This window comes from Triplophysa dalaica, chromosome 19 (genome assembly GCF_015846415.1).
Source record: "Triplophysa dalaica isolate WHDGS20190420 chromosome 19, ASM1584641v1, whole genome shotgun sequence".
Taxonomy (NCBI): domain Eukaryota; kingdom Metazoa; phylum Chordata; class Actinopteri; order Cypriniformes; family Nemacheilidae; genus Triplophysa; species Triplophysa dalaica.
Genome location: NC_079560.1, coordinates 14,497,747 through 14,521,863, shown reverse-complemented (window position 1 = coordinate 14,521,863; position 24,117 = coordinate 14,497,747). Strand labels below are relative to the sequence as shown.

General features: G+C 39.1%; 1 protein-coding gene across 3 annotated transcripts in view; it reads right to left on the bottom strand.

Annotated features, from left to right (window-relative positions):
- The window catches only part of si:dkeyp-23e4.3 (rho GTPase-activating protein 7), a 46,771-nt gene that overhangs the window by 1,429 nt on the left and 21,225 nt on the right, over window positions 1–24,117 (bottom strand). The window contains exons 1-13 of one of the 3 annotated variants that reach the window (XM_056730940.1): window positions 16,435–16,575; window positions 13,687–13,758; window positions 13,479–13,560; window positions 13,271–13,334; window positions 11,194–12,419; window positions 10,939–11,109; window positions 8,706–8,865; window positions 7,098–7,296; window positions 6,728–6,941; window positions 5,629–5,743; window positions 3,179–3,388; window positions 2,498–2,715; window positions 1,572–1,745 (exon numbers count right to left, since the gene is read on the bottom strand). In XM_056730940.1, the coding sequence (XP_056586918.1) occupies window positions 1,572–1,745; window positions 2,498–2,715; window positions 3,179–3,388; window positions 5,629–5,743; window positions 6,728–6,941; window positions 7,098–7,296; window positions 8,706–8,865; window positions 10,939–11,109; window positions 11,194–12,419; window positions 13,271–13,334; window positions 13,479–13,560; window positions 13,687–13,758; window positions 16,435–16,447 (2,918 nt within the window). In that variant the 5' untranslated portion in view covers window positions 16,448–16,575. Of the gene's footprint in view, window positions 1–1,571; window positions 1,746–2,497; window positions 2,716–3,178; window positions 3,389–5,628; window positions 5,744–6,727; window positions 6,942–7,097; window positions 7,297–8,705; window positions 8,866–10,938; window positions 11,110–11,193; window positions 12,420–13,270; window positions 13,335–13,478; window positions 13,759–16,434; window positions 16,576–24,117 lie in introns of those variants that run through there. The other 2 variants (XM_056730939.1, XM_056730938.1) reach the window with 2 other exon arrangements.

The window sequence follows — 24,117 nt, the reverse complement described above, 5'->3', positions numbered from 1 at the left end:
ATATTTTGAAGAATGTTGGTAACAGAACTGCATTGACCGCCATTGACTTCCATTGTATGGACACAAAACCATAGAGACATTTCTCAAAATATCTTCTTAGGTGTTCCACAGAATAGTCACATACAGGAGAATAAATGATGAAACAATAAGAACGAAGTGTTAAAGGGATAGTTCACTCAAATTTTTTAATTCTGTTATCGTTTATTAACTCTCTACCTCTACCCTTTCTTCTTCTGTGAAACACAAAGAAGATATTTTGAAGAATGTTAGCAGCTGACAACAACTGTACACAATCACTTCTATTGTATGGACACAAAACCAATGCAAGTCAATGGGCAACACCATTGTTCGGTTACCACATTCTTCAAAATACGTTCTTTTGTGTTCTGCAGAAGAAAGAAAATCATACAGGTTTGAAATCACAAGAGGGAGTGTAAATGATGACTGACTTTTAATTTTTGTGTGAACTGTCCCTTTAAGCAAATCCCCACTGGCTTACATTGTATGGATACAAAACCATAGAGACATTTCTCAAAATATCTTCTTAGGTGTTCCACAGAATAGTCACATACAGGAGAATAAATGATGGGAAAATATGTATTTTTGGGGTGAACTATCCCTTTTAAAAACAATAAGAACGAAGTGTTAAAGGGATAGTTCACTCAAAAATTTGAATTCTGTTATCGTTTATTAACTCTCTACCTCTACCCTTTTTTCTTCTGTAAAACACAAAGAAGATATTTTGAAGAATGTTGGCAGCTACACATTCACTTCTATTGTATGGACACAAAACCAATGCAAGTCAATGGCTAGCACCATTGTTCGGTTACCAAATTCTTCAAAATACGTTCTTTTGTGTTCTACAGAAGAAAGAAAATCATACAGGTTTGAAATCACAAGAGGGAGTGTAAATGATGACTGACTTTTAATTTTTGTGTGAACTGTCCCTTTAAGCAAATCGCCACTGGCTTACATCTAATGTCTCAGTTATTAAATCTAACCAGTCTCCAGTAAGTGATTCTCCTGCTCAAAAACGTCTCGAGTAGTTTCATAATTCAAAGTTAATATAAGTGTATACGCTCTTTGGTTGCGATCTGAAAAGTGATAAAATGCTCAATACATGTGCAGTCTTTAGAAAATGAAACCTGCTCTCAAAATGAAATCTCTAATTGAAAAGACAGATTCATGCTCCCACCAATGGATATTCAACATACAGACTGTATACTTTATTTAGACACAACAAATACACAATGCAGTCAGAAAAAATACATAACGTCTCTCCGTCTGCACTTTCAAATGTGCCAGCTAGACAAGTTCTAGCCAGTTGAGGGAATATAACAGCACGTCTCTGTGATTGTGTCTCGTGTTCGCATGGTCACAACACATCCCCAGGAATGCATCTCAATTTCCAGTGACAACTGTTTTCTGTATTACAGCCTTGTGTTTTATTGATTCAGCAATACTATATGAATCTACAGGGGCTCTAGCGGCCCAACAGAGACGTGCAGGGAACAAATCGATTATAACAAAGACTACAAATCTTCGAGGCTACTTCTCCAATGTATACACACCTCGTGTCTGTCCTGCAGAGGTGTGTTACTCGTGACTTTTTCGAGCCCAACGGCTCGATTAGGAACAAGCAGCAGAGAACTTTAGCCCGCACTCCTCGGACGGCCACGGCGGCGTGTTCGACAGACACGGAGGACACGAACAGGGAACCTGCCGTAGAATCCGACTGCCAAGTCCTGCAGGAAGAGAAGATGAAGTTCAAGCTGTAATTGAAAGATCACCAGGCCAACAGAACGACAGCATAAGCTGGTTGATTTGTAAGGTAGCTCGATTACAGTGGTAAACTGGATTATGCCCTCAACGGCGTGCATGTAATGCGATGTCATTGTTCGGGGATTTACACTTCACTTCGCTAATTTGTCGCAAAATGCGCGATGAAATCCCGTACGGAGCCGATTTTCTGCTTAAAGGTTCTACTGTTATCTTTCGAGCAGTCTAATTAAAGAAACAGTTCTCTGTTGTGTTTTCTTCCTCATGTGGGTCAACACAAAGAAGGTATTTTGAGAAATGTCTCAGTGGGGTCCATACAATGGAAGTCAATGGGAGCCAATATTGTTTTTTACTAACATCCTTCAAAATAACTTCTTTCGTGTTTAGAATAAAATTAACATATTTATTTTATTGGGTGAACTGCACCTTTAAGACCTCATTGATGAAGTCGTCCCAGATGCTAATACAGGGATTTATGCAAAGACGCAGCACCATTGACTACCATGCATAAAGGCTCTCGCTCCCGATCCGTAGTCTTATTTCACAGCCTCAATGTACTTTGTTGCTGTGTCATGATCCTCGGAGACCACGAGCTTTCAAGCCTCGGGAAATTAACACCTGATGCAACCCGACCTTGATTTCTCCAATCGTTGTTTGCTCTTCAACTTTTAAACAAAGTTAGGGAAGCGTCAGTTAACAGAGATCTGTAGATCATTACCGTAACAGAACGTGTTGCAGGGGTGGCCTGGCTCCTGCGGCTTGCAGGATGTAATGACACACCTCGGCATCCTTATCCAGATTCTCCACCACCTCGCTGTGTAGAAGATCTTTCTGCCAGTGACTGTGTTCTCTTAACACGCGCTGGAGAACGTCCTGCTGAGGAGCATCGACTTCCGTTGTCGCACGCCACAGCCGCAGAGGATAACCGTCTTCCACCTTTAACAGAGCGATCACATTTTAGCATCGTCTTAAGGCGAAAATACACTACAAGACTTTTGCTCGGACTTTGCCCAGTCTGGACTTCTGGGGAGAAAATCTGTGCCAGTCTGCAGATTTGAACGTTTAGTGAGTTTCAAGAACTTTCAAAAAATCTGCAAGTGTATGATGTCTAGTTGAAAAAAAGATTTCCAAATTCTTGTAGTGTATTCCAACCATTAGCTTTTACAAATATAGAACTTCATTGATGCTTGCAACGCCAAGTTTGTGGGTCAATTCTGAGGGAACGTGCACACTAAAAAAATATACCTTAAATGACTGTGGTTTTGTGAGCAAGGGATTCTTATTGAAATTCTGTCCCATACCGTGCATAATATATACCTCTTGTCCCAAGAGCCGGATATCTATTGCCAAATTTTTGGGATCTTTGAATCTTTGATGTGTTGGAAGATTGAGTACAAACCTTTTTAGCTGTTACGTCCACATGATCAGAGCTCGAGCAGGAGACCCAGCCTTTAGATTTCTCTCTCGCCTCCCGCAGGAGTTTTTGCGTGAGCAGGGACAGCCTGGCACGCTCTGTACTTTCGTCTTCTCCACGGTGAGGAAAACAGCTTACGCCTGCATCGTCTTCAGCAAAGCTGCCTGCTCTCTGGGCTTCCCAGTATTTTGGGATCTGTGTTGAAGACACACAAATATTCATGTAGGTGTATAATTTATCGAGGTGGGAATATTTCTCACCAGCCGTGGAACTGTATTTTGCATTATTTTATATTTCGAACGCATATTTTTATCCCTATGGACTATGGATTTATTTACTAGCAGCGTATGTGAGATGAGTCATCCTCTCTCTCTGTCGCAAAACACAAAAGAAGTTTGTTCAAGTGCGCCACTATTATACTTCTTTTAACTTTAAATAAGAAAATATATTTTCAGTCTACTTTTTATGTACTTCTGAGAAACATAGGTGAAGGAGTAGATCATTTTGAAATTTGCCCCTATTCGCTTTGAATAGTTCTTGTTATGCCTACTATGGAAAGCCAATGGGGGCAAATTTTGAAGTGAACTACTCTTTTAAGTATTAGATTTACATTTACATTTAGTTATTCAGCAGACGCTTTTATCCAAACAATAGAAGCAATTGGATCAACAACAAGCACAAGTGCAGTAAAACTTGTCTCATATAGCCTAGTATACAAAGCTACAAAGGATCTTATAGGATAGAGAAAGAGTAGAAAAGAAACAGAAGTCAGTACTGATCGGTCAGGTGCTTACGGAAGAGATGTGTTTTCAGACGATTCTTTAAGGTGGCTACAGAATCTGCTGATCTTGTAGCAGCGGGCAGATCATTCCACAAATGTGAAACAGATCCAGAGAAGGTATGTGAGAGGGATTTTTTCCCTTTTTGGGATGGACAACAAGATGTAGTCTTGTATACTTGACTTGTACTTTTTGTCCTCTATACTGTACTTGAATGCATTCAATCATTTGATCCTTAAAGTAAAATGAAGTGTTTTACTTGTCTTGTGGTGTTTACATGGTTCTACATACTGTCATATAAACTTGTATGTTCAATTTCATAGTAACAAGTCTGCTTTGGGGTGGAAAAGCTTGGAGTAAATAGAATGAGTGGAACTAAACCTGATCTATGTACACGGTGATCCCAGGTAATACAAAAACTATACTAAGTACACTTTATACCCGCCCCCCAAAAAACATCAGTCATTATTTATTCGCCCTTGTCATTTCGAACCTGTATGACTTTCTTCTGCAGAACACAAAAGAAGATATTTTGAAAAATGTTGTTAACCGAACAATGGCAGTATTCAATTCCATTGTATGCACACAAAACCAGTCTAAGTGGTTTGTGTATTATAGTACACTTTAAGTGTAGTGTAGGTTTAAGTGTATTTTACTGTACTTGTTTCCCTTGGAACAACTGGAATTTACTTTAAATCGCCCTAAAGTCTAGTTAAACAGAAAGTATAAAAATCATTACATAAATTGGATCGTAGTAGTATACGTAAAAAAAAAATACATATTAAACTAAGTTTGAACGTAAGTTAATTTAAAGAATATGTATACTTTCATTATAAAAAACAGTAGTTTACTGAGAGTATACTTCAAAGTGTACTAAAACGTTAAACAGGTTGAAATTAAATGATTAATATACCTTTAAGTTTATTTGCAGTACAGTTGCAGACCAATAAAAATACTTGTGTACTCAGTTTACTGTTACACGTCTAGTATATATGAAAGCATACCTTTATAAACTAAAAAGTAGCCAAATTAGTCCCAAGTATTACATTGAAAATGGTTAATTACTACATTAAGTATAATATACTTGACCTTTACTTTTAGTATACTAAAATGGAGTTACTTGAAGTATGCTAAAATATCTATACAGAGGTATGTAAAAACTCCCAATTTTTTATCAAAGTGTCACCACATGGGTGTTCTGAGGAAATTTCCACTGAGGTAAAAGTAATAAAGTTTCCATTGTGAATCGCAAGGGATCAGCACATGCATGTGTATAATGTGAATCGTGGACAGGTTCAACACATTGTCCTCAAATTGTATGAACTTATGCTGCACTATTGCGATTCGTAACAAAACTATCTGCCAACTCTACATTTATTGACCCGCCAGTTTTCTCACATTTGGCACTTGTAGCGTTAATTTTGGACCCTGGGTGAAAAGATGTAAATCTTCACACGGCCTTACATAACAACGCTTGTCATTACAGTTAGCTTCCAGCGACTTGGCACGACGTTTGGTACCGTTGTTTTGTGCAACACAAAACGTGGGATGACAAAGCTTTTATTCATTGGAGCTGCGAGTGAGGAGGTTCAGATTGCATGCAGATGGGATGCTGACAGTCATTAGCGCTAACTCACTGAACGGGCTGCGTTGTACCTGGAAAAGGCGAAAACATTCGGTAACCATATGTGACAGTCCCTGTGTCGCTGCCAGGTTCTCGCTCAGATCCCTCTGGTCCGGTATTCCCAAGCTGTATTTTCGGTGTCTGGACCTAGTTCCAAAAGTGGAAAAAGGACACAAATTTGTACACAAAATTGTTCACAAGGAGATGAATAAAGTAGCTTTGCAGACATCCAAACATGTAAAACTCTCCTGTAGGTGCTATTGGGGACCCCGAGGAAGATATAATAAGAAACTTCTTAAGCTAAGTGGATTTGAGAAATGCAATTCTGACACAGAGCCTTCATGTCATTTCACAACCCCTTTACTCGATTTGTTTGTTTTCTAGTGTTTCTTCTTTTAGCATCCCGCTGAGCTACAGTAAGCGTGGAGAAGATATCGCAGCACTTCATCCAGAGCTCAGCAGGAGGGTGAAAAGAGCTTGTTGGCTTGCGAAAGGGGAGTTTCTTAAATTGGATGCATGAACCTAGTCGGGCTTGTGACATCGCCACGTCTTTTTAAAACCGTTGCGACTTAATTTTTACGCAAATCACTCCAGTAAACAAACCTGGAGGTCTTAACCGTGTCTATAGCATCTCTACATTTTACAGCCAACAGTTTAAGATGACAGGTTCTGTATGAGGATGCCAAACATTTGAACAACTCAAAAAATAGTTTGATTTCACTTTCAGCCATCGTCTTCCTCGCACTTCATTCCTCTGCCGTTCTGCCCGGGTTTCATTAACCAGCTGAACCGCATTACAGATACAATATGGCCCTTATCTGTGTAAAATGAAAGCCAGATGTGAAGCCGCGCTGCGTTACATAAGCCGCTCACACCGCACTGACCCAACAATCATGCAAAACAAAACAAAAGAGAATGAGCTCTTTCAGCCAAAATTGATGTAATCTTTATTGTGACTACCCGAAACACTGCCTGAACTGTTCAGAAAGCGTGAAACTGGTTATAATGAACTGCTCCAGTTTGCTCATTGGCCGCACATCACAGGGCATGAAGACCAACGCGATGTTAACTTGATAAAATGTTACATAACCGTTACAATACAAGGGAGTCTATTTGGCTGTTTAGACTAACCTCATGCTGGTTCTCTCTCTGTTGAAGGAGTTGAGGTGGAAGAGGGTGGGCGCCAGGCACACGGCAATGTTGGTTGGGGTCATCTGGTTCTCCTCCACGCAGGCGACCACCTCTTGGAGGAAGAGGAGGAGGCTCTGTAGGGCTTCCCTGTTTTCGTCAGGGAGGAGGAAGATGGCCGCTTGAACCCCGGCGAACTGTTGATCTTTGGGGAAGTCTGGAGGGAAATCAAAGACAGTAAATACATCAATAGCTGGCGTTTAAACAAACAATCTATTTCTCGAGTCACTTCTCAATGCTCGGTGTAACCGCGAGTGTAGGTTTTTGTGAAAAATATTTCATCGATCTTCGTCTTGACGTGAGTTTGGCTTACATTGGTAGATGTGCAGGAAGCTTTCACACAGTTTGCTGGAGAAGATGGGCTCGGGCAGGTCTCTGAAGTATTGCTTCACCATGTCGGCCACATCAAAGGCTGATTGATTTTCAAAGGACACGCCGTCAGGATCGGCCTCAACCATTTCCCTTAAATTCTGGATTCTGGATTTGACCCCAGACTTTCGGAAAAGCCCAACCTGTGAGGTTTGATCAAGATATGTATTGGCAAAAGCACAATGGTTGTAGATTGCATCACATTATCATATGCATGGATAGATATTTTTCTAAATAACCAGATGTGTTTAATCAGAGTGGGTAAATGAAATATATTGCCACAGGTACAAAACAGAATATTATGGGTAAAGTGTCTAGTACTAAAAGCAATATGACTTTTACTTCTGTTGCATCACATCAGTAAGAATGTTTCATGGATTTTCCAACTCTTGGCTTATTTTGGCTTTCTTAGATTGTTGTGCCAGCAACGGTAAGGTCATGGGTTCCATCCCAGGGATTGCACATATCCAGAAACAAATGTATATGCTGTTAAACTTGCTGTAGTTTTGCAGCAGGTTTGCCAGTAACTTACTGTAGATTTAATTGATCCTTAATACTACTTTCCTATTAGAACTGTTTTCAATTTGAGTAAACTTTACTTTGATTATTGAGTTTTATATGAGCAAGAAGACTGGTCACATTACTGGCATTAGCGAAGGAACACTGCAAAAATGACATTCTTCGTAAGCATTTTGGTCTTATTATCTAGTATAAATATTAAAAACTTCTTTCAATTTCGATACATTTACATAACAAAAAAGTGACCTAATATATTTAGTCTTGTTTTATGAAAGAAATATAATAACTAGGTAAGTTTTGTTTCAATCTAAATTGTAAATTAAATCTAGAGTAAGTTACTTTGAACCTGCTGCAAAACGTTAAAGAGTATAGTAGAATGTAAGTCTCTTTGAATAAAAGCATCTGCCAAATGCGTTAATGTAATCTTAATGCGTTTTGTAAGTTATTAAAACTTCACTACTTATTTAGAATAAGTTAAGAAATATATATATTTTTTTGTGTAATTTATTTTGACCCAATATGCCAATCGGACATGTTCACAAGTCTCGGAGGTCCAAGTCAAGTCTAAAGTCTTTGAGGTCAAGTCTAAGTCAAGTCTCTAGTCATCAAAGTGGAGTCCAAGTCACATATCAAGTCTATGGTCTATTTTTAGCAAAAGTTCTCATAATTACTTTAATTCACAGTGTATGAAGCTAAATCCTTTTTGAAACATTACAACTAATTAACTCTATACAGTCTTGGGAATTTTTCGAGTCTCATGAGATCATCGAATCAGCTGTCCAAGTCAAGTCGCAAGTCTCTGTTTTGGTGACCTTAAGTGCGACTCGAGTCCAAGTCGTGGACTCGAGTTTCCATCTCTGAAGCCAATGTTTTAAATGTTTACCCAGAGCAGCATATTTTATATACTGAGATATATTTTCCCGTACGATTTGTTGGCATATTATAAAGAAAAATGGCTTATTTCTGGACAACAATTACAGAAATCCTTTTTTATATTTCGTTTTGGTTTCATGGCATTGACAGGGTGACATACCTGATCCAAACATTCAGTCCGTAGGTACTCCATTGCTCTCAAGATGCTCGGTGGCAGAGGTTTTCCCGATTGCTGGACGCTCTGGAGCAGAGGAACTCCAAACACCTTCCTGCTCTTGTGCTCCAAAGCTTTAACTTTACGGTAGACTTTCGGTACTGTCCTAAAATAGCAGACGTTGACAATCGTGATTATTTTTAGATCGTCACATGCTTGTTATACTCATTTACCATATTTGTCTGAGATAACGATGTGTTCTGCTAAATGAAGAGAAGAAAAACCACTGCATATATTTAGCAACTGCCATTAATGACCGCAATCGTATTGGCAGCGTGTGAAGCCCTCGTGCGCATCAACAAATAAATCTTTGAGCCAGCTGACATTTCATTTGTTTGCTGTTATAAGCTTCTTGTTATTTTATCTGTTTGAGCTGGAAAGTAAAGAAATAATGCAATTAGATGGGGTGTAGTGGTTTTAATCTTTCAGTACACACTGGCCGGCTGGCAAGAGGCACATGATGAATTTCAAACTATTTAGTTTGGCAAAGGCTATATTGATTTACATTCAGGAAGTCTTTCATTAGGCGGTGGACTTGGTGCCATGGTGATGAGCTGTGTAGTCGAACAGATAACCTGACAGCAATTTGAGGCTTGCTTGTCATTATTTCTATATAAATCAGGTTCAGGGACTTTGAGATAAAACTTCAAGGCAATTATATTTGGCTTTGCGGGAGCCGACTAATTTAACAAAAATGGGATTTTTGGTATTTTATGCAATTTAGTTTTCCTCGATTAGAATTAGCCTCATTTACAGTACCTCTCTGCTTAACAGCGAGCAGAGTTGTTTAATTAAAGACAATTTCAGTCTTGTTGCATTAGCTTTATGGTGTTCCCTTAGTGATGGAGTGGAACTGTTTACATTTGACACATACATGCAGTAAGCGGTCCAGACGCTTTTTAATGCAGAAGAGGAAAGATTCTGCAGCAGAGAACGGCAGGTGCAACTTATCTGAATTCAAGCGAGTCGCTTTACACGCAGAGTGCTGAATACTCAAGCGAGCGATCAATGTGAACGCGGGGGTTGACTTGAGAGGGCTGTTCTTTTGTAGTTTGCTCGATGGTTGTTAAAACAAATAGCCTAATTACTCTCCTCCCAAAAAGTCAATTATGTTCTTCTCTTTGCCTGAAGCAAATGGTTTTTAGTCCAGTTAACTACACAACTGCATAATGTCAAACGTGTTATTAATTGTCCAGTGGGGAGATAAGTTCTCAAATTTGGGTTAAATGATTATTAAGGAAAAGGAGAGCAGACAGAATGAGATAAAAAGATTAAAATAAAAATGCAAAGCAAGAGCCGAAAAACATTTCCATAAATGTTAAATGGCTGTCAATCAGTACCAGATAAGAGTTTTTCTTCTTTACTTATCATCCCTAAAGCCCAAGTCGAGATACAATTATGTTTACAGTCTTGGGTACATAATTACTCAAGATAAACAAAGTCAACCTTTCAAGGTGAAGCGTGTCATTGCTGTGCCATAAATGTCGCAAAATGGATTTGAGAAAAAATTAAGGATTTTCATCAGCAATATCCCAGACTTCTTTTGGTTCGACTGTCTCGAAATGGCGCCATTGGTTTAACCGATGATGATATGGTGAGCTAGATGGGACGCTCAAAAAAAACTAAATACAAAAATAATATAAAACATACAAATAACACACAAAAAAAGGAAAATGAAACATATAATAAAATATAATAATTGTTTTTTATAAATAATCGAAATTGCCACAGTTTTTACCCACTTTAAGGGAATCTGACTACAAATGGCTTACAGTTGTCTTTACACACATCCCCTTTAACCATGAATACGTGACTTAGACTCTAGAAATCTATCCTTCAAACAACAGCTACTCGTGAATTGCACCTTAACGGGCCATTTTCACGAAGAATGAAAGAGAACGAAATCTATAAAATCACAGCGTGTGAATCTCCTTCAGTCTTAGAAAAAACAAGGCTGTGCTTTGTCATGCAGCTTAAGGCTGCAGGGTTCACTCTCCTTTTTCAACTCTCTACTCTTGAAACCTTGTCTGTTTTGTCTGCTGAGAGATATGCCAAGGTTGCAACTCGGCATAAATAATGAACGACTCTCTAAACAGCAGGTCTCCTGCATCGTATCCCTCATCAGATTATAAATCCATCCGTCTTTTTCCTTCTCTGTATTCTCTTTCGGCAGCCTTACCAGTTCCAGCCTTGTTTGCTGAATGGCGAGTGCTTGTCCATCAGAGCCGTGAGTCTGAGAAGGCTCAGTCTTTGTAGCATGGAGACATGTGGTGCTAATTTGGCCTCTATGCCCGCGCTGGAGTTACTCTGTGAATGCATCTGTGCACTGGACCAGTGGGGCCTTTGAACACTGCAATGTAAAAAATCAACCAGCTTTTGTAAAGTTTTGTAAATATCTAGAGCTAGCGTTTGATTTGATGATCTAATCTCTTACCTAGAACTACGTGCAAACGCTTCCGTGCTCTCCTCCAGAGCAGATTCATCCTGATCCTTGATCTCAAGGTGGATGTCCGTCAGTGAGGAGGGCGAGGGAGAACCAGAGTTAGAGAAATCAGAATCCCCATCCTCGGACAGCTTGTCTGTCCACGAGGTGACCAGCTGCTGCAGGTCACAAATACGTTCCATCACGCCGTCTAACGCGGAGAACACGTCATCGTCCATGATCTGCATATCGTCCGGCACGTTGTCGTAAATGCTGACGCGGTGATCGCATGTAGCCAACGGGCTGCAGGCTTGTTCCTGGTCTTTGGAGCTACTGCTTTTACACAGTCTACCTCGGTAACCGTGAAAGCTTCCAGTCCTCCAGTTGACTGATGTGTTGTCGAGGGGCGAGAAGGCGCTGTTGTGGGTAAGCACTGTTGGGAACGTCCCTGGCTTGTGACCCTGTGGAATTTTAAAGACGGGGTTGACTTCGAGATTCCGTTGGTTGTTGAGATCCCCATCTGTGATTGGTTTCTCCTCGTCCTCTTGTTTGGGCAAGCTGGGGTGTTTGCAGTTGCTTCGTACCCTGGCGACGGGGCTTGGCGTGCTGACGGCACTGCTCGATTCAGAAGGACTGCTACTTGAACCAGAAGGTGGCGAGCAGGATGCAGGACTGCCGGATTTGTGGTTGAGTCTTGCTATGTCTAGACACTGAAGATGCTTGAGCCGTTCCTCACTGAGGCCTTCTTGCAAAATTGGCCCGCTTATGACAAGTCTGGCTTTCCCACTTTGAACGTGTTGGGTGTTTCCTCTTAATCGAAGCTTCTCCATTTTTCGAAGAAGGCCTTTTTTAAGCGGGTGCTTATCAGGAAAGCACTCCTCTCCGCTTAAAGTGTGCTGTTCACCCGGGGATGGAGGCCTGCTGGAAGAGGTGTCAGGGGATTGGGGCTTGTAGTTCGAGGAGCATCTGGAGGAGCTACGGCTCGTCTCGGGCTCCTCTGCGGTTTTGTTGGGAGCACATCCTTCATCGCTGTCTGCGTTGCTGGAGCTGTGATATGAACACAGCTCATGGCACTCGCCACTGTCAGAAAGAGACGCCTCGCAGCTTTCTGTTCTCCTCAGGCATGAGATGGGACTGCTAATCCCGCCGTCATCCGCACGGGTCCAGCGCCTGCTCCTTCTGTCAAATGTCCACTTTGGACTGATGGCATAAGGGTCATCGCCGTCTTGGTCATCTCCCTACAGTAACAAAATGATTTGTTATATACAGTAAATACATTTTTTATAGTTCTTGTACAATTCTGTGGTGATAATTATTGTGATAATATTTATTTTCATGTAGCATAAATGTTTTAGTGTATACTTAGCTCAAGTCAATTTTAAGCTTATATCATTAATTACGATATATCGGTATATTGCAAATATATATATATTGGTTTTTCCCAAATGTCAGTGTCAGAAAATTTTAGTTATTTTTGAGACGCAGGGAAGGTGGGATGAAGCGATGATGGGTTACTACATCTGGAGCCTGTTTCGTGAGGACAGTATTAGTCACAAAAGACAAAAACAATCAAATGTAAATTTTCTGAAGTTTTGGACAACTCTTTTTTTTAGCAACTGTTATTTTAAACTTTTGTTTTGAGCTCAGTCTTATGCCAGTACCTTGTTATAGAGTTATAACACCGAAATGTATGATAATAATATTTTTTTTGGAGTACCGTCGATGGTAAAAAAAGTGATATCAGCATGTTAAACTTCATAAAGAAACTGAATTTTTTTTAAGCGAAACACAACCTTTTTAAAATGTTTCACATTGTGTAATCTTGAGATGCTTCATGATGCCTTAGATAGGTCCTAAGATTATAAGAAAGATAGAAAGAAATGATTCTTACGAGAACCTGTGAGTAAATGGATCTTTAGGGAAACAATAATGGTTCTTCCACGGCATTGCTGTGAAGAACCTCTAGTTTGACCTTTTTTCAATAGTGAAGGGAGAGGAACGAAAAAACATCTGCAAAAAGCCTTTTCTCTAGGATTTGTTTTGTTTATATGTCCTGTTTATCTCCTCCAGATAGTTCTCTCATACTCACTCTTCTTTTAGACCGGCTCAACTCGAGCTTCATCTCCACACACTTGTTCAAAGTGTTTAATCTCCTGGAAGCAAAAGAAAACATGGATGTCAAACAGGAAAAGCAGCATGACGCCCTTCTCAAATTCCCCACGCTAGCATCAGCGAGAAGCGTTTGTGCTCCGTCAGCAGAGCACGTAGCAATGCTGCGGCGGGGCGCGTCGCATTACCTGCAGAGAGACTCTGTGGCGTCCTTATCCAGAAATTCATGATCATTCTTTACCCAGTCTATGTCAATGGGGAAACAGCAATCTGGAAGGCAAACAAAGCGAATTGAATTGCAGTATAACAATATTTGCAGCTTATTACGATGCGCGGTTAGAGCCGCGATCGCTTTCACGTGAAATGCAATGAGAAATGTCAAAAATAAATATTTACCGGTGAATAACTGCGCGTACTGAGGGAAGCCAGCTGCGTGGAGCCATTCACAAGCCTCTTTGGCTTCAATCTCTACAGAAAGAGAAACAATGCATATAAAGTGTGTCATTTCTTGGTTGTTCAGCCTTTATGGAGCAAACACAAGAGGAGGGGGGGGAGTGAGGGATTCAGCAAACAATCACCACTTAATTTAATTGACTTTTTAATTAACATTAAAAGGGAGCATTTTTTTTCAAAAAGCCATTCCATTCCACCCCAAGTTTATCAACCACCCTCTCATTTCATTAATGTCCTGTGGATTAAAGGCGGAGGAGGACTCATTTGTCGCTAATTGAATGTCTTATACATAGCTGAACGAAAGACGGCAAGCATCAGCTCCCTGTCTCACTTGGTTCTCTTTTCCTCCGCCACTCATTTACTTTCACCTTTCACATTCTTTCCTAACATAACACTGCCAGGAACAGATGGTGGAAACAAATCCATTCTTCTCTCCGACTGGCCATCCATAAAACCTCAATGCCTAAGATCCCGTAGGTGGCGACGGGGTCGGTGGGAAGACAGCTGCAACTGCGCTACACAGCCCAGATGGCTCAGATATGTAAACATGGGGACGAAGTTAACGTAGACGCTCCTCGCTCTGACGCAAGAGGGGCCTGCTAAGGACTGGGATGGGTGTGATTTGCCTCGTATGGCCGTCAGCCTGACCATGTCTTGAATTTTGACCCACATAGAAGCCAACTGAGAGGGTTGTGGGAAATGCAATGGCATTACAGCAGAATATTCAGTCTGGTAGCTGACGCAACAACTTTCTCTAGCCGTCGAACTCTATGGGAATTATATAATGGTGATCCTATCACATGGCCCTCCCGAGCAGGGAAAGGCACTTCCTTTACCAAATACCTCAGGCGGCCCTAAAGGAAGTTGTGCTTTTAGGGTTTGGATGCTGATAACAGATGTGGCCTGCGATTGTCTACCCCAGAGCTCTTTGGAAGCCTACAAGCGTCTAAATGGTCTGGGAGTGCCTTGGCGGGTGTCACTACGTGCCGCACGGGCTGTAAGCTATGAATGATACAAAGCGCATTTCGATTGGTTGGACGATACCCCCCTTCCCCCTAACAGGAGGCACAAAGAAACTCTACATTGAAGCCACCTAATAAAGTGCCGCAGCGGGACCCCCGGGGCTTCAGCAACTGCCATAAACACCCACCTTCAGAGGTGCACGCAGAGAGTCGATTGACATGAGAAAAGCATCTATGGAACCCCAGAGGGGTGGAGAACATCTTGTTTGGCTGACAGCTTGAATGATTTTAACCTTGAGTGTTTTGACGGTTTTCAGGCAGAGCAACCTCTCATTTTTGAACATGTTATTAACTTTAGGAGTTTTAAGAGAAAGTAGAAGACGGTTGCGAGGTTTAGGGGAAGAAAATTGGTGTAAAACACCAGAAATTGTCCACTTATACAAGCTTACGTTCGATTTTTGGAGGTTTATTTACTGTAAGAACAGATGTAGTACAAAGGGCTGAGAAATGCATGTCTGACCAAAAATGAAAAATGTTCAAAGTCAAATGAGTGCAAAAGCTTCTCAAGCTTTTAAGATACATAAATAATGCATTAACAATTGTTTTGTAGAACTATTGTACTTTTACAACTGTTAAAGGAATAGATAACTCAAAAATGTTCTTCCATCATTTACTCATCCTCATGTCATCCCAAACCTGTATGACTTTTTTTCCAACATTTGCCCCCATTGACTTCCTTTTAATAAACACAAAACCATGGAGACATTTCTCTAAATATCAATATTATACAAGGCTTGAATGACATGCAAATAAATAAATAATGACAGAATTTTGTAATTTTGGATAAACTTTCCCTTTAAGCGTGTGTGAATCAGCTGTAGATTCCAACAACGCAATACTGAACCTTTTTGTGCTCATGCATCAAGAATAATCACATTTTTCTAGTTAATCAGCGGTAACAAAGTCACTGGCTTCATCCCCATCATATTCACCATATGTGGCCCAAACGTTTTTTTCAACATACCAATTTTCCATAACTTTGAACCGGCACAGCTGGGTTTTTCCTCTGGCTGACAATATGCTCTATTTCATAAGTGACAGTCTGATTTCAGCGAGAAATTTGGCAGGTAAGCAAGCATGAGGTCACTGGGATAAATGCTCAGATACTCTGTTGATAGTCCTGGTTGCTAACAACAGGCTTTTATGGATCAGATGTGCCAGTTTTTGGATGTCATCAGAGCTCCAGTTACCATTCGCAAGTAATCACAGATCATTTATACTTTGCACAAATCTGTACTAATTGACATAAATATCTCTTAAGATGTCAAACAGCTTTTTTCAGTCTAGACAAGTAGCCCTAAAGACAGACAGGTCTGCCATGATGTTCACTAAGATAACCGCTAAGTATTCAGATCAATAATAACAGGCAGCATCCTCTCATGCTTTGATATGTTCGTACCGTTAGACATTTGCATGTTCTTCAAAATGACCAAGAGCCACTTGAAGTCATTAGGACGGTACACCTGCTTTATTGATAACATCTTATTAACATTTGCTTTACAAGCTCAACCTCAAACAACTGTAGTGTTCATTTAACACAAACTCATCTTAGAATGCCACGTAAGTCTGGAGTAGTTCAAATGTAAAAATGAAAGCTCATTTTCTAAAATAAACAAAAAATACACAAATTAAGCTTTCAAAAGTAGCGGACATAAAGATTATTACTTACTTGTTATCAGCATGGCTGTTCTTACACAGACCGTCAAATAAATCGTTCGAACTGCAACTTATAGAGAATTTTAGGCATTACCGCAGGAAAATATGCCAAAGCTAAAACTCTGCAAAGTTTAAAAGAGGCTTTGTTTCTCATTCACACTGGTCACCATAATGAGATCACAGGAAAGGCATTCCGTCTTTTCTTACTGGACCATACCAACATTGACTGGGTGGGCGGTTCCCAAAGCAAGCAAAGTAAACAATGACTCCTGTCAAGTTTATTTATACTGAGTGCTTGAAATACTTCGAGGCATTTGAACAACTGCCGAGAGTTATGTCTGGTCATTCACGTAGTCATTGTTTGAAAGTGGCTTGTCGTCTTGTTTCCGCATTGCATGTGTTGGTTGTTTAGGGAAAAGGCCTGAAGACTAAAACGCATATCTAAAAAGTTATTTTTATTGAAGTATACCAAGATTTCTTTAAAAAGGCAAACATTTAAAGTTACCATAGCCTTAACTGAATAAACCCATCAGTATGCATAATATACTGTACAGTAGGGCGAATAAGAAAATGTATAAGGACCAAACGATTCCGTTAATATCATTATTAATAGATAAATAATAATACAAAATTATATTAATACGAATTAATCGAAATTATTAATTCCACTATTAATAATATTAATATAATACATTCCTATTAACTCTGTATTTTGCCCAAAGATATATTATTAATATTTAATTAATATAAACTAATTACCATTATTATTATTATATTATATATTAATAGTATCTCTGTATTTTGTTCTCTTTAGGTCAAATCAATTTTTTTACTGTTACCATGCACGCTTCTACAATGAGTTGCCTTTTATTATTTGCATCTTACATAGTTTTTTTCCCTGATGTTCATCAGAACAGATCCATCATTTGGGCCACCAGCCATAACTGGTTTAAATGTAAACTCCAGAAGTTTTGTGAGAGGATTTTTAGATCTGAACATCTGCTCATTCACTGCATTTCTTAGAAGGACAGACACAGAGCTATGATGCTAATGAGCGCCCTAAATCCCATAAGGATATCGACACAGCCCATCACAGCTAATAGTTTTTGACTCTGAGGCTTCATTAGGACTTATTCCATAGTAACCCATTAGTGCTAATGTCTCTCATTAAAAGCATTGGTGTTTGATTACATCCTCTAAAGTGTGAAAGCTTGAAATTCCCAGTCAAACATTCTTTCCAAAGTGAACATGCATGAGAAGACACAGATGAGGACGAGATGTGTTTTAGTTCACTTTGTTTCTCCAAACTTCTGTTGGCTACTGATTATATAATTGAAATGATTTGCATATTTAACCATCATTCAAAGCTGCAGATCTATACTTTATCCTACAAGAAAGAAAAATCATGATGAGATCACCGTAATATCTCAATTTTTACTCTTAGACGTCAGTGTTAAAGAGAAAATGAAAACATTCGCTTAAGTCTCCTGCGTCTCAGATATTTCTCCTGTGAAAAAGATGCAGAAATCTCACAATTGTCTATTAGAGATCAATATTATTGAAGATCATAATTTGAATTTAAACATTTCTCATCAAACTTACCCAAATCCAGAATAGCCTATTGTGCCAATACATTCTTTATTAACTCCATACTCTTCGTGATTTTTTAACAATCGTCTCATTTATTTCCCCTTCCATTTATCCTAAGCAATTTAAGGAGAAACGTCTAAGACAAAATCTTTTTTATTTTATTCTATTAATTCCTGCCGATTGCTTTTTTTTTTTATAGATGTAGTTCATTATTTTGGAGTGTATTACGATTAAAATAACGTCTTATATTGTCGATATTATGTCAAAATATCTATGACCAGTGGAAACAGAATCACAAAGCAGGCTTGATAACACAAAGTTAGCGGAAGACATGACACTAGTCCTGGCTCCATACTGTCCCCAGCCTGTCCTCGCTAAAGGGTGGGATAGAGACATTCAGAGGAAAACATGCGACGTTGTGGAAGTACAGTTTCCTCCCTGTGTGTTATGTAGAACACTCCGACGAGACATTTCAGAAGCACCATTTTAAACCTGTTTAAATTCAATGGTACGGTACAAGAAAGTTTGGCGACTATAATTTGACAACTTTAAAAACATTAAAGCTGCAATCTGTGACTTTTTGAGGTGAAGAATAAAGTAAAGTATATGAAACATAACTGTTACCACAGTTTGCATTGGTAAGCTTATAATAATTTTCATTGACGGTTTGAGAGATGTGTCAATTTGGCATTATTAGACTATAAAGGTTATTCTATGTAGTAAACTGCAATTGTAAGTTTCAAACAGAGATGGCGATATAGAGGGAAAAGTTACGTATTGCAGCTTTAACTGTGCTATCAGAACAGTTTCAGTGGATGAGATTTTCTTGATATGCGCCCCTAAACCAAGAGGGATTCCTGAGCGAGTGGACTTGGCGATGTTTATTTGATAAGGAAAGTACATCACAGGCTGGCATTTTATAAACCTCTTGTTATAAGCAGATAAACCATACGGTGCCTGGTTTCCATGGCAATTATTTAATCTAAAAGAGCCACTTCCAGTGTTGCTAACATAATTATTTCTCCAGTGCCAAAACACTGCAACTGTTCAATTATTGTTTACAAATAACAAGGATCTCTGACAAATATCAGAAACTGAACCAAGAGTTAGAAGAATTATCTTTTGTTACCCAACTATTAAAAGTCAAAGATAAAAATCTTCACAGACATTATATTAAAAAACACTTTTTTTCCACTTAATGGACATTTTTAAGTCCATTCTGCTTTTGGCCTCCTCTGATTGTTCTGAAAAACGTTGCATGTCATGCGTTAGATAATCCTCAGATTGAATCGCATGACAAAGTTTGTGTTTTTCTCGAAATGATTGTTTGTGTTCTGGATGAACTTGGCACCTGACGATAATTACAGCTCTATTTTATTTTGTATACTCCTGCCATTTGGTCATCGAGTCTGTCAGCTCCCTTCACGAAGCGCAGATAAAAAATAGTTTTTTCTTTCTGTCACAGACGCTGCATCCAACCTGAATACCCCTTCAAAAAAAGTAATTCCGGCTCAGCTCACGTAATTGTGTGTTTGCGTACGGGCTGACGTGAAGTAGAAGTGGCAGAACCATCAGCGTCTTTCACTGCGAGCGAACACAACACGTTACTTTAACTGTGTAGCAGCCTTCCGCATTCATTAAAGGGCCCGACATCTGTTTGATCGAACGCCGCTGAGATGTTTATCAAAAGCTCCCTTTAAAAAAAGCGCAGATAGAGATTTACAAAAACAACAAAAGAGTCTTTTGCGCTAACAAAAGAGTTGAGAAGCGAATAAAGATGAATGGCATTGTTTCGGGCTTCTTTAAACGCTTTCGTGATTTAGCTGTATACAAAAGGACAGCTGGCTAATGACTGTCTTCCATGAACACGTCAGAAACTGCAAAATTTTCTCATTGTGGGAAAGTGAACCTTTATAGGATTGCGTTGTCGTAAAGTTTACCTTTGGGACCTTCTGTTTTGACCGGCAATCAGCACAATGACCCCACAACAAAATTTGCTCGAGCACACGTTTCTTTTTTCAGATACGTGGGTTGAGAAGACATACAGTATGTACAGAGTATTATTATAAGGTGAGTCTCTCGTGTTTTGGTTATATTTATAGATCACTTCTTTGGTAAATGCAGGGAAGAGCTTTAAGAACCGTCCAAATTTAATCCACAGCTGCCTCCGAGTCTCTACAATGGCATTTCCCGTATTTCCGTAAGCATGCTGCTGTAAGAACTGGCTGTCCTTCCTGTACACGCTCTGTCATCGCCAGCGGAGCTGCAGCCACTATCTGCTCCATTTCCATGAGACCCGGCGCCAGATCTCGCTTTCTGCAAAAAATATTGTCCACCGACTCTCTGACCTTCTCATAGGGCGACAGAGATACGAAATTAAGAGTGTGACACACATTATGGAGATAATCCAGACTGCTGTTTCAGAGTGTTAATTCTGCTCTGTAGGAATGTAATGGTCTTGCAGGACGGAGAGAGCCGGCTAATCAATCCAGTGTCGGGGGCGAGAAGGGATGCAGTGGGCTTGGATCCAGATGCTTTCAAATGAGATTCAATTAAGAGTGAATATGATTAGAGATTACATTAACAACCGCTCACGGCTGATCTGTGGCACTTAGTGTTCTGTGGCCTTGAAAGGCCGGGTTTAACTCAAGAACTTTGTCATTTCAAGTGCAGAAAATGTCACATTACTCATATTATTTCTAGGAATGATGACAAGTTGTGTCTGAGATCTCGTTGTTCCTGTTTTCTTTTGACAAGGTAATTCCACTCTAAAAATGGTTCTGTAAAAACAACTCGGTATGACCTTTAATAAACACAACTCTGTGTCTAAGGACACATTTTTGTTACTTTTACCTCATCCTTTTGTTGTCCCTTTTATTTGTTTTACACAAATCAACACGTGTGTCATGTGTTATAATTCTAGAACACAATAAAGGTGTTATTTAACACGTCGTCTTTTAACACATCCTTTTTTAGAGCGTATTGAAAGGGTTTATGTCTCTTCTTGTTCACAGTATTGATAACAACATGGATAAAGTAGTGAGACAGCATAAGCATAAGTGATGTATAAATGTATTTAAAAAAAAATGTGAGTAAATTTTATAGATCGGATTTAGGATGATTATCAAAACAGAGCATTTGCATGTTGTTTCATCTTTAAATGCTGTACTCCATGAGAAGAGGTGTAACAGCACCCAACACAAGAAAAGGTGCGTCAAAAGGTTCTTCGATGCCATAGAAGAACCTTTTGGGTCCATAAAGAAACATTTGACATATGAGGAACCTTTCTGTTTCAGAAAAGGCTCTGAGTGGTGAAAAAAGGGTTCTTCAGATGACAAAAAAGTAAGAAAGAGAAGGATATTCAAAAAACCTGTTTCCAAATGGTTCTTTTTGGAACCAAAAATGGTTCTTCTGTGGCGTAGCTGTAACAAATCTTTTAAGCACCTTTATTTTTCAGTGTAATGTATTACACTGAAAAACATGAACATCTCAAAAAAACCCACAAATTCTTGTCATAAATTATGAAAAAACGTGTGAATTGTGTGGGGTTGTTCTGTCAAAATCTTGTAACTTACACAGGCAGTTTTTCCAAGTAATGTTAGTGTCTTCTGTTTAAAGAGAATCTAAAGTAAAAATGTCAAATATTTGTATAAATACTCATCATGCTGTGTTTCAGAACAATCTTCTTAACATAATAGATTTAAAGCTGTTGTAAAATGTACCTTTCATATGCTACTGTGTTGCTTGGCAACCACAAATGGCCTGCACTATTTAAAAGGCTTTCCTGTAGCTCAGTGGTAAGAGCATTGCGTTAACAACGCAAGGTTGTGGGTTCGATCCCAGGGGATTGCAAATACCTTTATAAAATGTATAGGATAGCAATAGAAATCGCTTTGGATAAAAACGTCTGCCAAATGCATAAATGTAAATGGTCAACAGCACAAGGTGCTTCATGATGCCCTAGAAGAACCTTTTTTTGTCGAAAGGGTTCCATTAAGAACCTTCACAACTAAAGAACCTTTCTGTCTCACTAAAGGTTCTTTGCAGCGAAAAAAAATAGGTTATTCAGATTATAAAAAGTTAAGAAAGAGATGGTTCTTTAAAGAACTTTTACTGAATGGTTCTTTGTAGATCCCAAACTGGTTCTGGCATGGCATTGCTGTGAAGAACCTTTAAAGCACCTTTATTTTTAAGAGCATATATTACTTAATTACAGCTTATTCTGATAATAAACTATGATAAATGTAGCCTTTTTATAAACGTTGACGTCTTTTATTATGAATCACCTGAAACAGATTTGCATAACTTGTTTTACTTTTACTGACTGACACAGTTATGTTTCAGTGTTTGTTCCCGAGAACTGTGGTGTTTACCCATAATGGTTTTAAAGTGCTTTTTTGTGCATTTTTTCCTTGATCCACTCATTTTTACTGATGGCTGGAGCTGATCGTCTGATCAAACGTGAACTTTGGCTGTTCTTTGTGTCCTCTGTCAATATCGCTGATAAGTTCAAGCACAATGATTTGTTGTTGTTTGATACACAGGGTTTAACAAGTTATCCAGTTGTTCTTGTGAAGTGTATAAGGCTTGGGCGTGGATGCATGAGACTGTTCCGATCAGGATATCCCCATGCTCGACATGTTGTTGGTAACGGTGGCAAAAATAGTGAAGATAATCCTTTTATTCTCTTGTCCAGGGCTGGAAATGATCACGCGTCGAGGCTGCCAGGATCATCTGTTTCTTTTACTGTTATTTAACAGATTGCATATCATGTCTTTGTGTGGTTTTGTAATATGTTTGACTGAAGATCCAATACAGGTGTAGGAGTGCGCCAGACTGTTTGCTTCCAGAGCTGAATGTTTTTACATATGTAGGTTGCGAAAATGCTTTTCAACACCCACCACCCGTGCCCGAAGACGCCTTTTACTGCTGTATAGAAATCAGACAAATTTAATTTACAATCTTTTACAAAACGTTGCAGGTGCACAAAGATGTCGATTTTTCTGTTTTCAAGAAACAAAATGACCCAGAGACAAGACGACATTCAGCTCAACAGCCAGTTTTAAATGCATGGGGGAGAATCTGTCGACTGACAGAATCATAGCAATTCAGAAGATGACCTCATCTAATAAAACCCTTTGCACACGGTGGAGGAGAGGAAAAAGAGATTGTTTGTTTCTTCTCATGAGTTGTAATGCCAGCTGCCGAGATCTCAGGGTTTGGAGCCAGTATGCACAGTATGAGCTTGGTGTACGCAAACGGTTTAGATTCGTCTTTGCATAATATCTTACTGGCTTCAATCAACAGAGATAAACATATACACAATCATTATCTTCTTCATTGTGGATAGTAATAGAGTGCTGCAGGAATTGCAAGTTTTCTATACAAGAGCCAGAAGAGAGTTAGCATTTTAGCTTCTGATAGCAGCATGCTAAAGTCATTGAAATGGATTGGTTAGATGACTGAATACTTTTTTTTAGTTCTACGACAATCAAACTAGAAAGTTGTTTGTGAGTTTTTAAAGCTTTTACGTCTTAAAACTGCCGTTACTAGCAAGTTGCTAAATGCGACAACAGATGTTGTCAGGGACATCAAATGTTGTCACGCATAGAATTCTAAGATATAATGCAACATGGGCACTCATCTAACAAAAAGGAAAGGAGCTTCATTTAATTATGTTACTTATCAGGGAACACATTTTTATATGTTGATAAAGTGTGTTCATTTAGTGTGAAAGAGATGTTGGAGTTTTGGTGACGCTAATGTTGAGCGATTGTGGAGTAGTTTGTTTATAGCTTCATGTTAGCTTTTTTTGCTGATTGATTTAAGGCTTCAACTTTTATAAATGTTGTGGTCATTTGTGAAGAGAAAACGTGTATTACAAACGAAAAAGTATTATAAACTTGCGTTGAGCTTTTTTATCGCAAGCCTAAGAAAAAAAACATTTTTACTTTTTGTCACGGGAATAAGTGCGATGCCAACTGGGTTGGCATACAAAAATACATTATCCCTGCAGTACTATATGTGCATAATGTCCCCTTAAACTGTTTTGGAGACTTAAATACACGTTTCTATTTCCACCTAAGTTTTGAAATAATTTAACAGG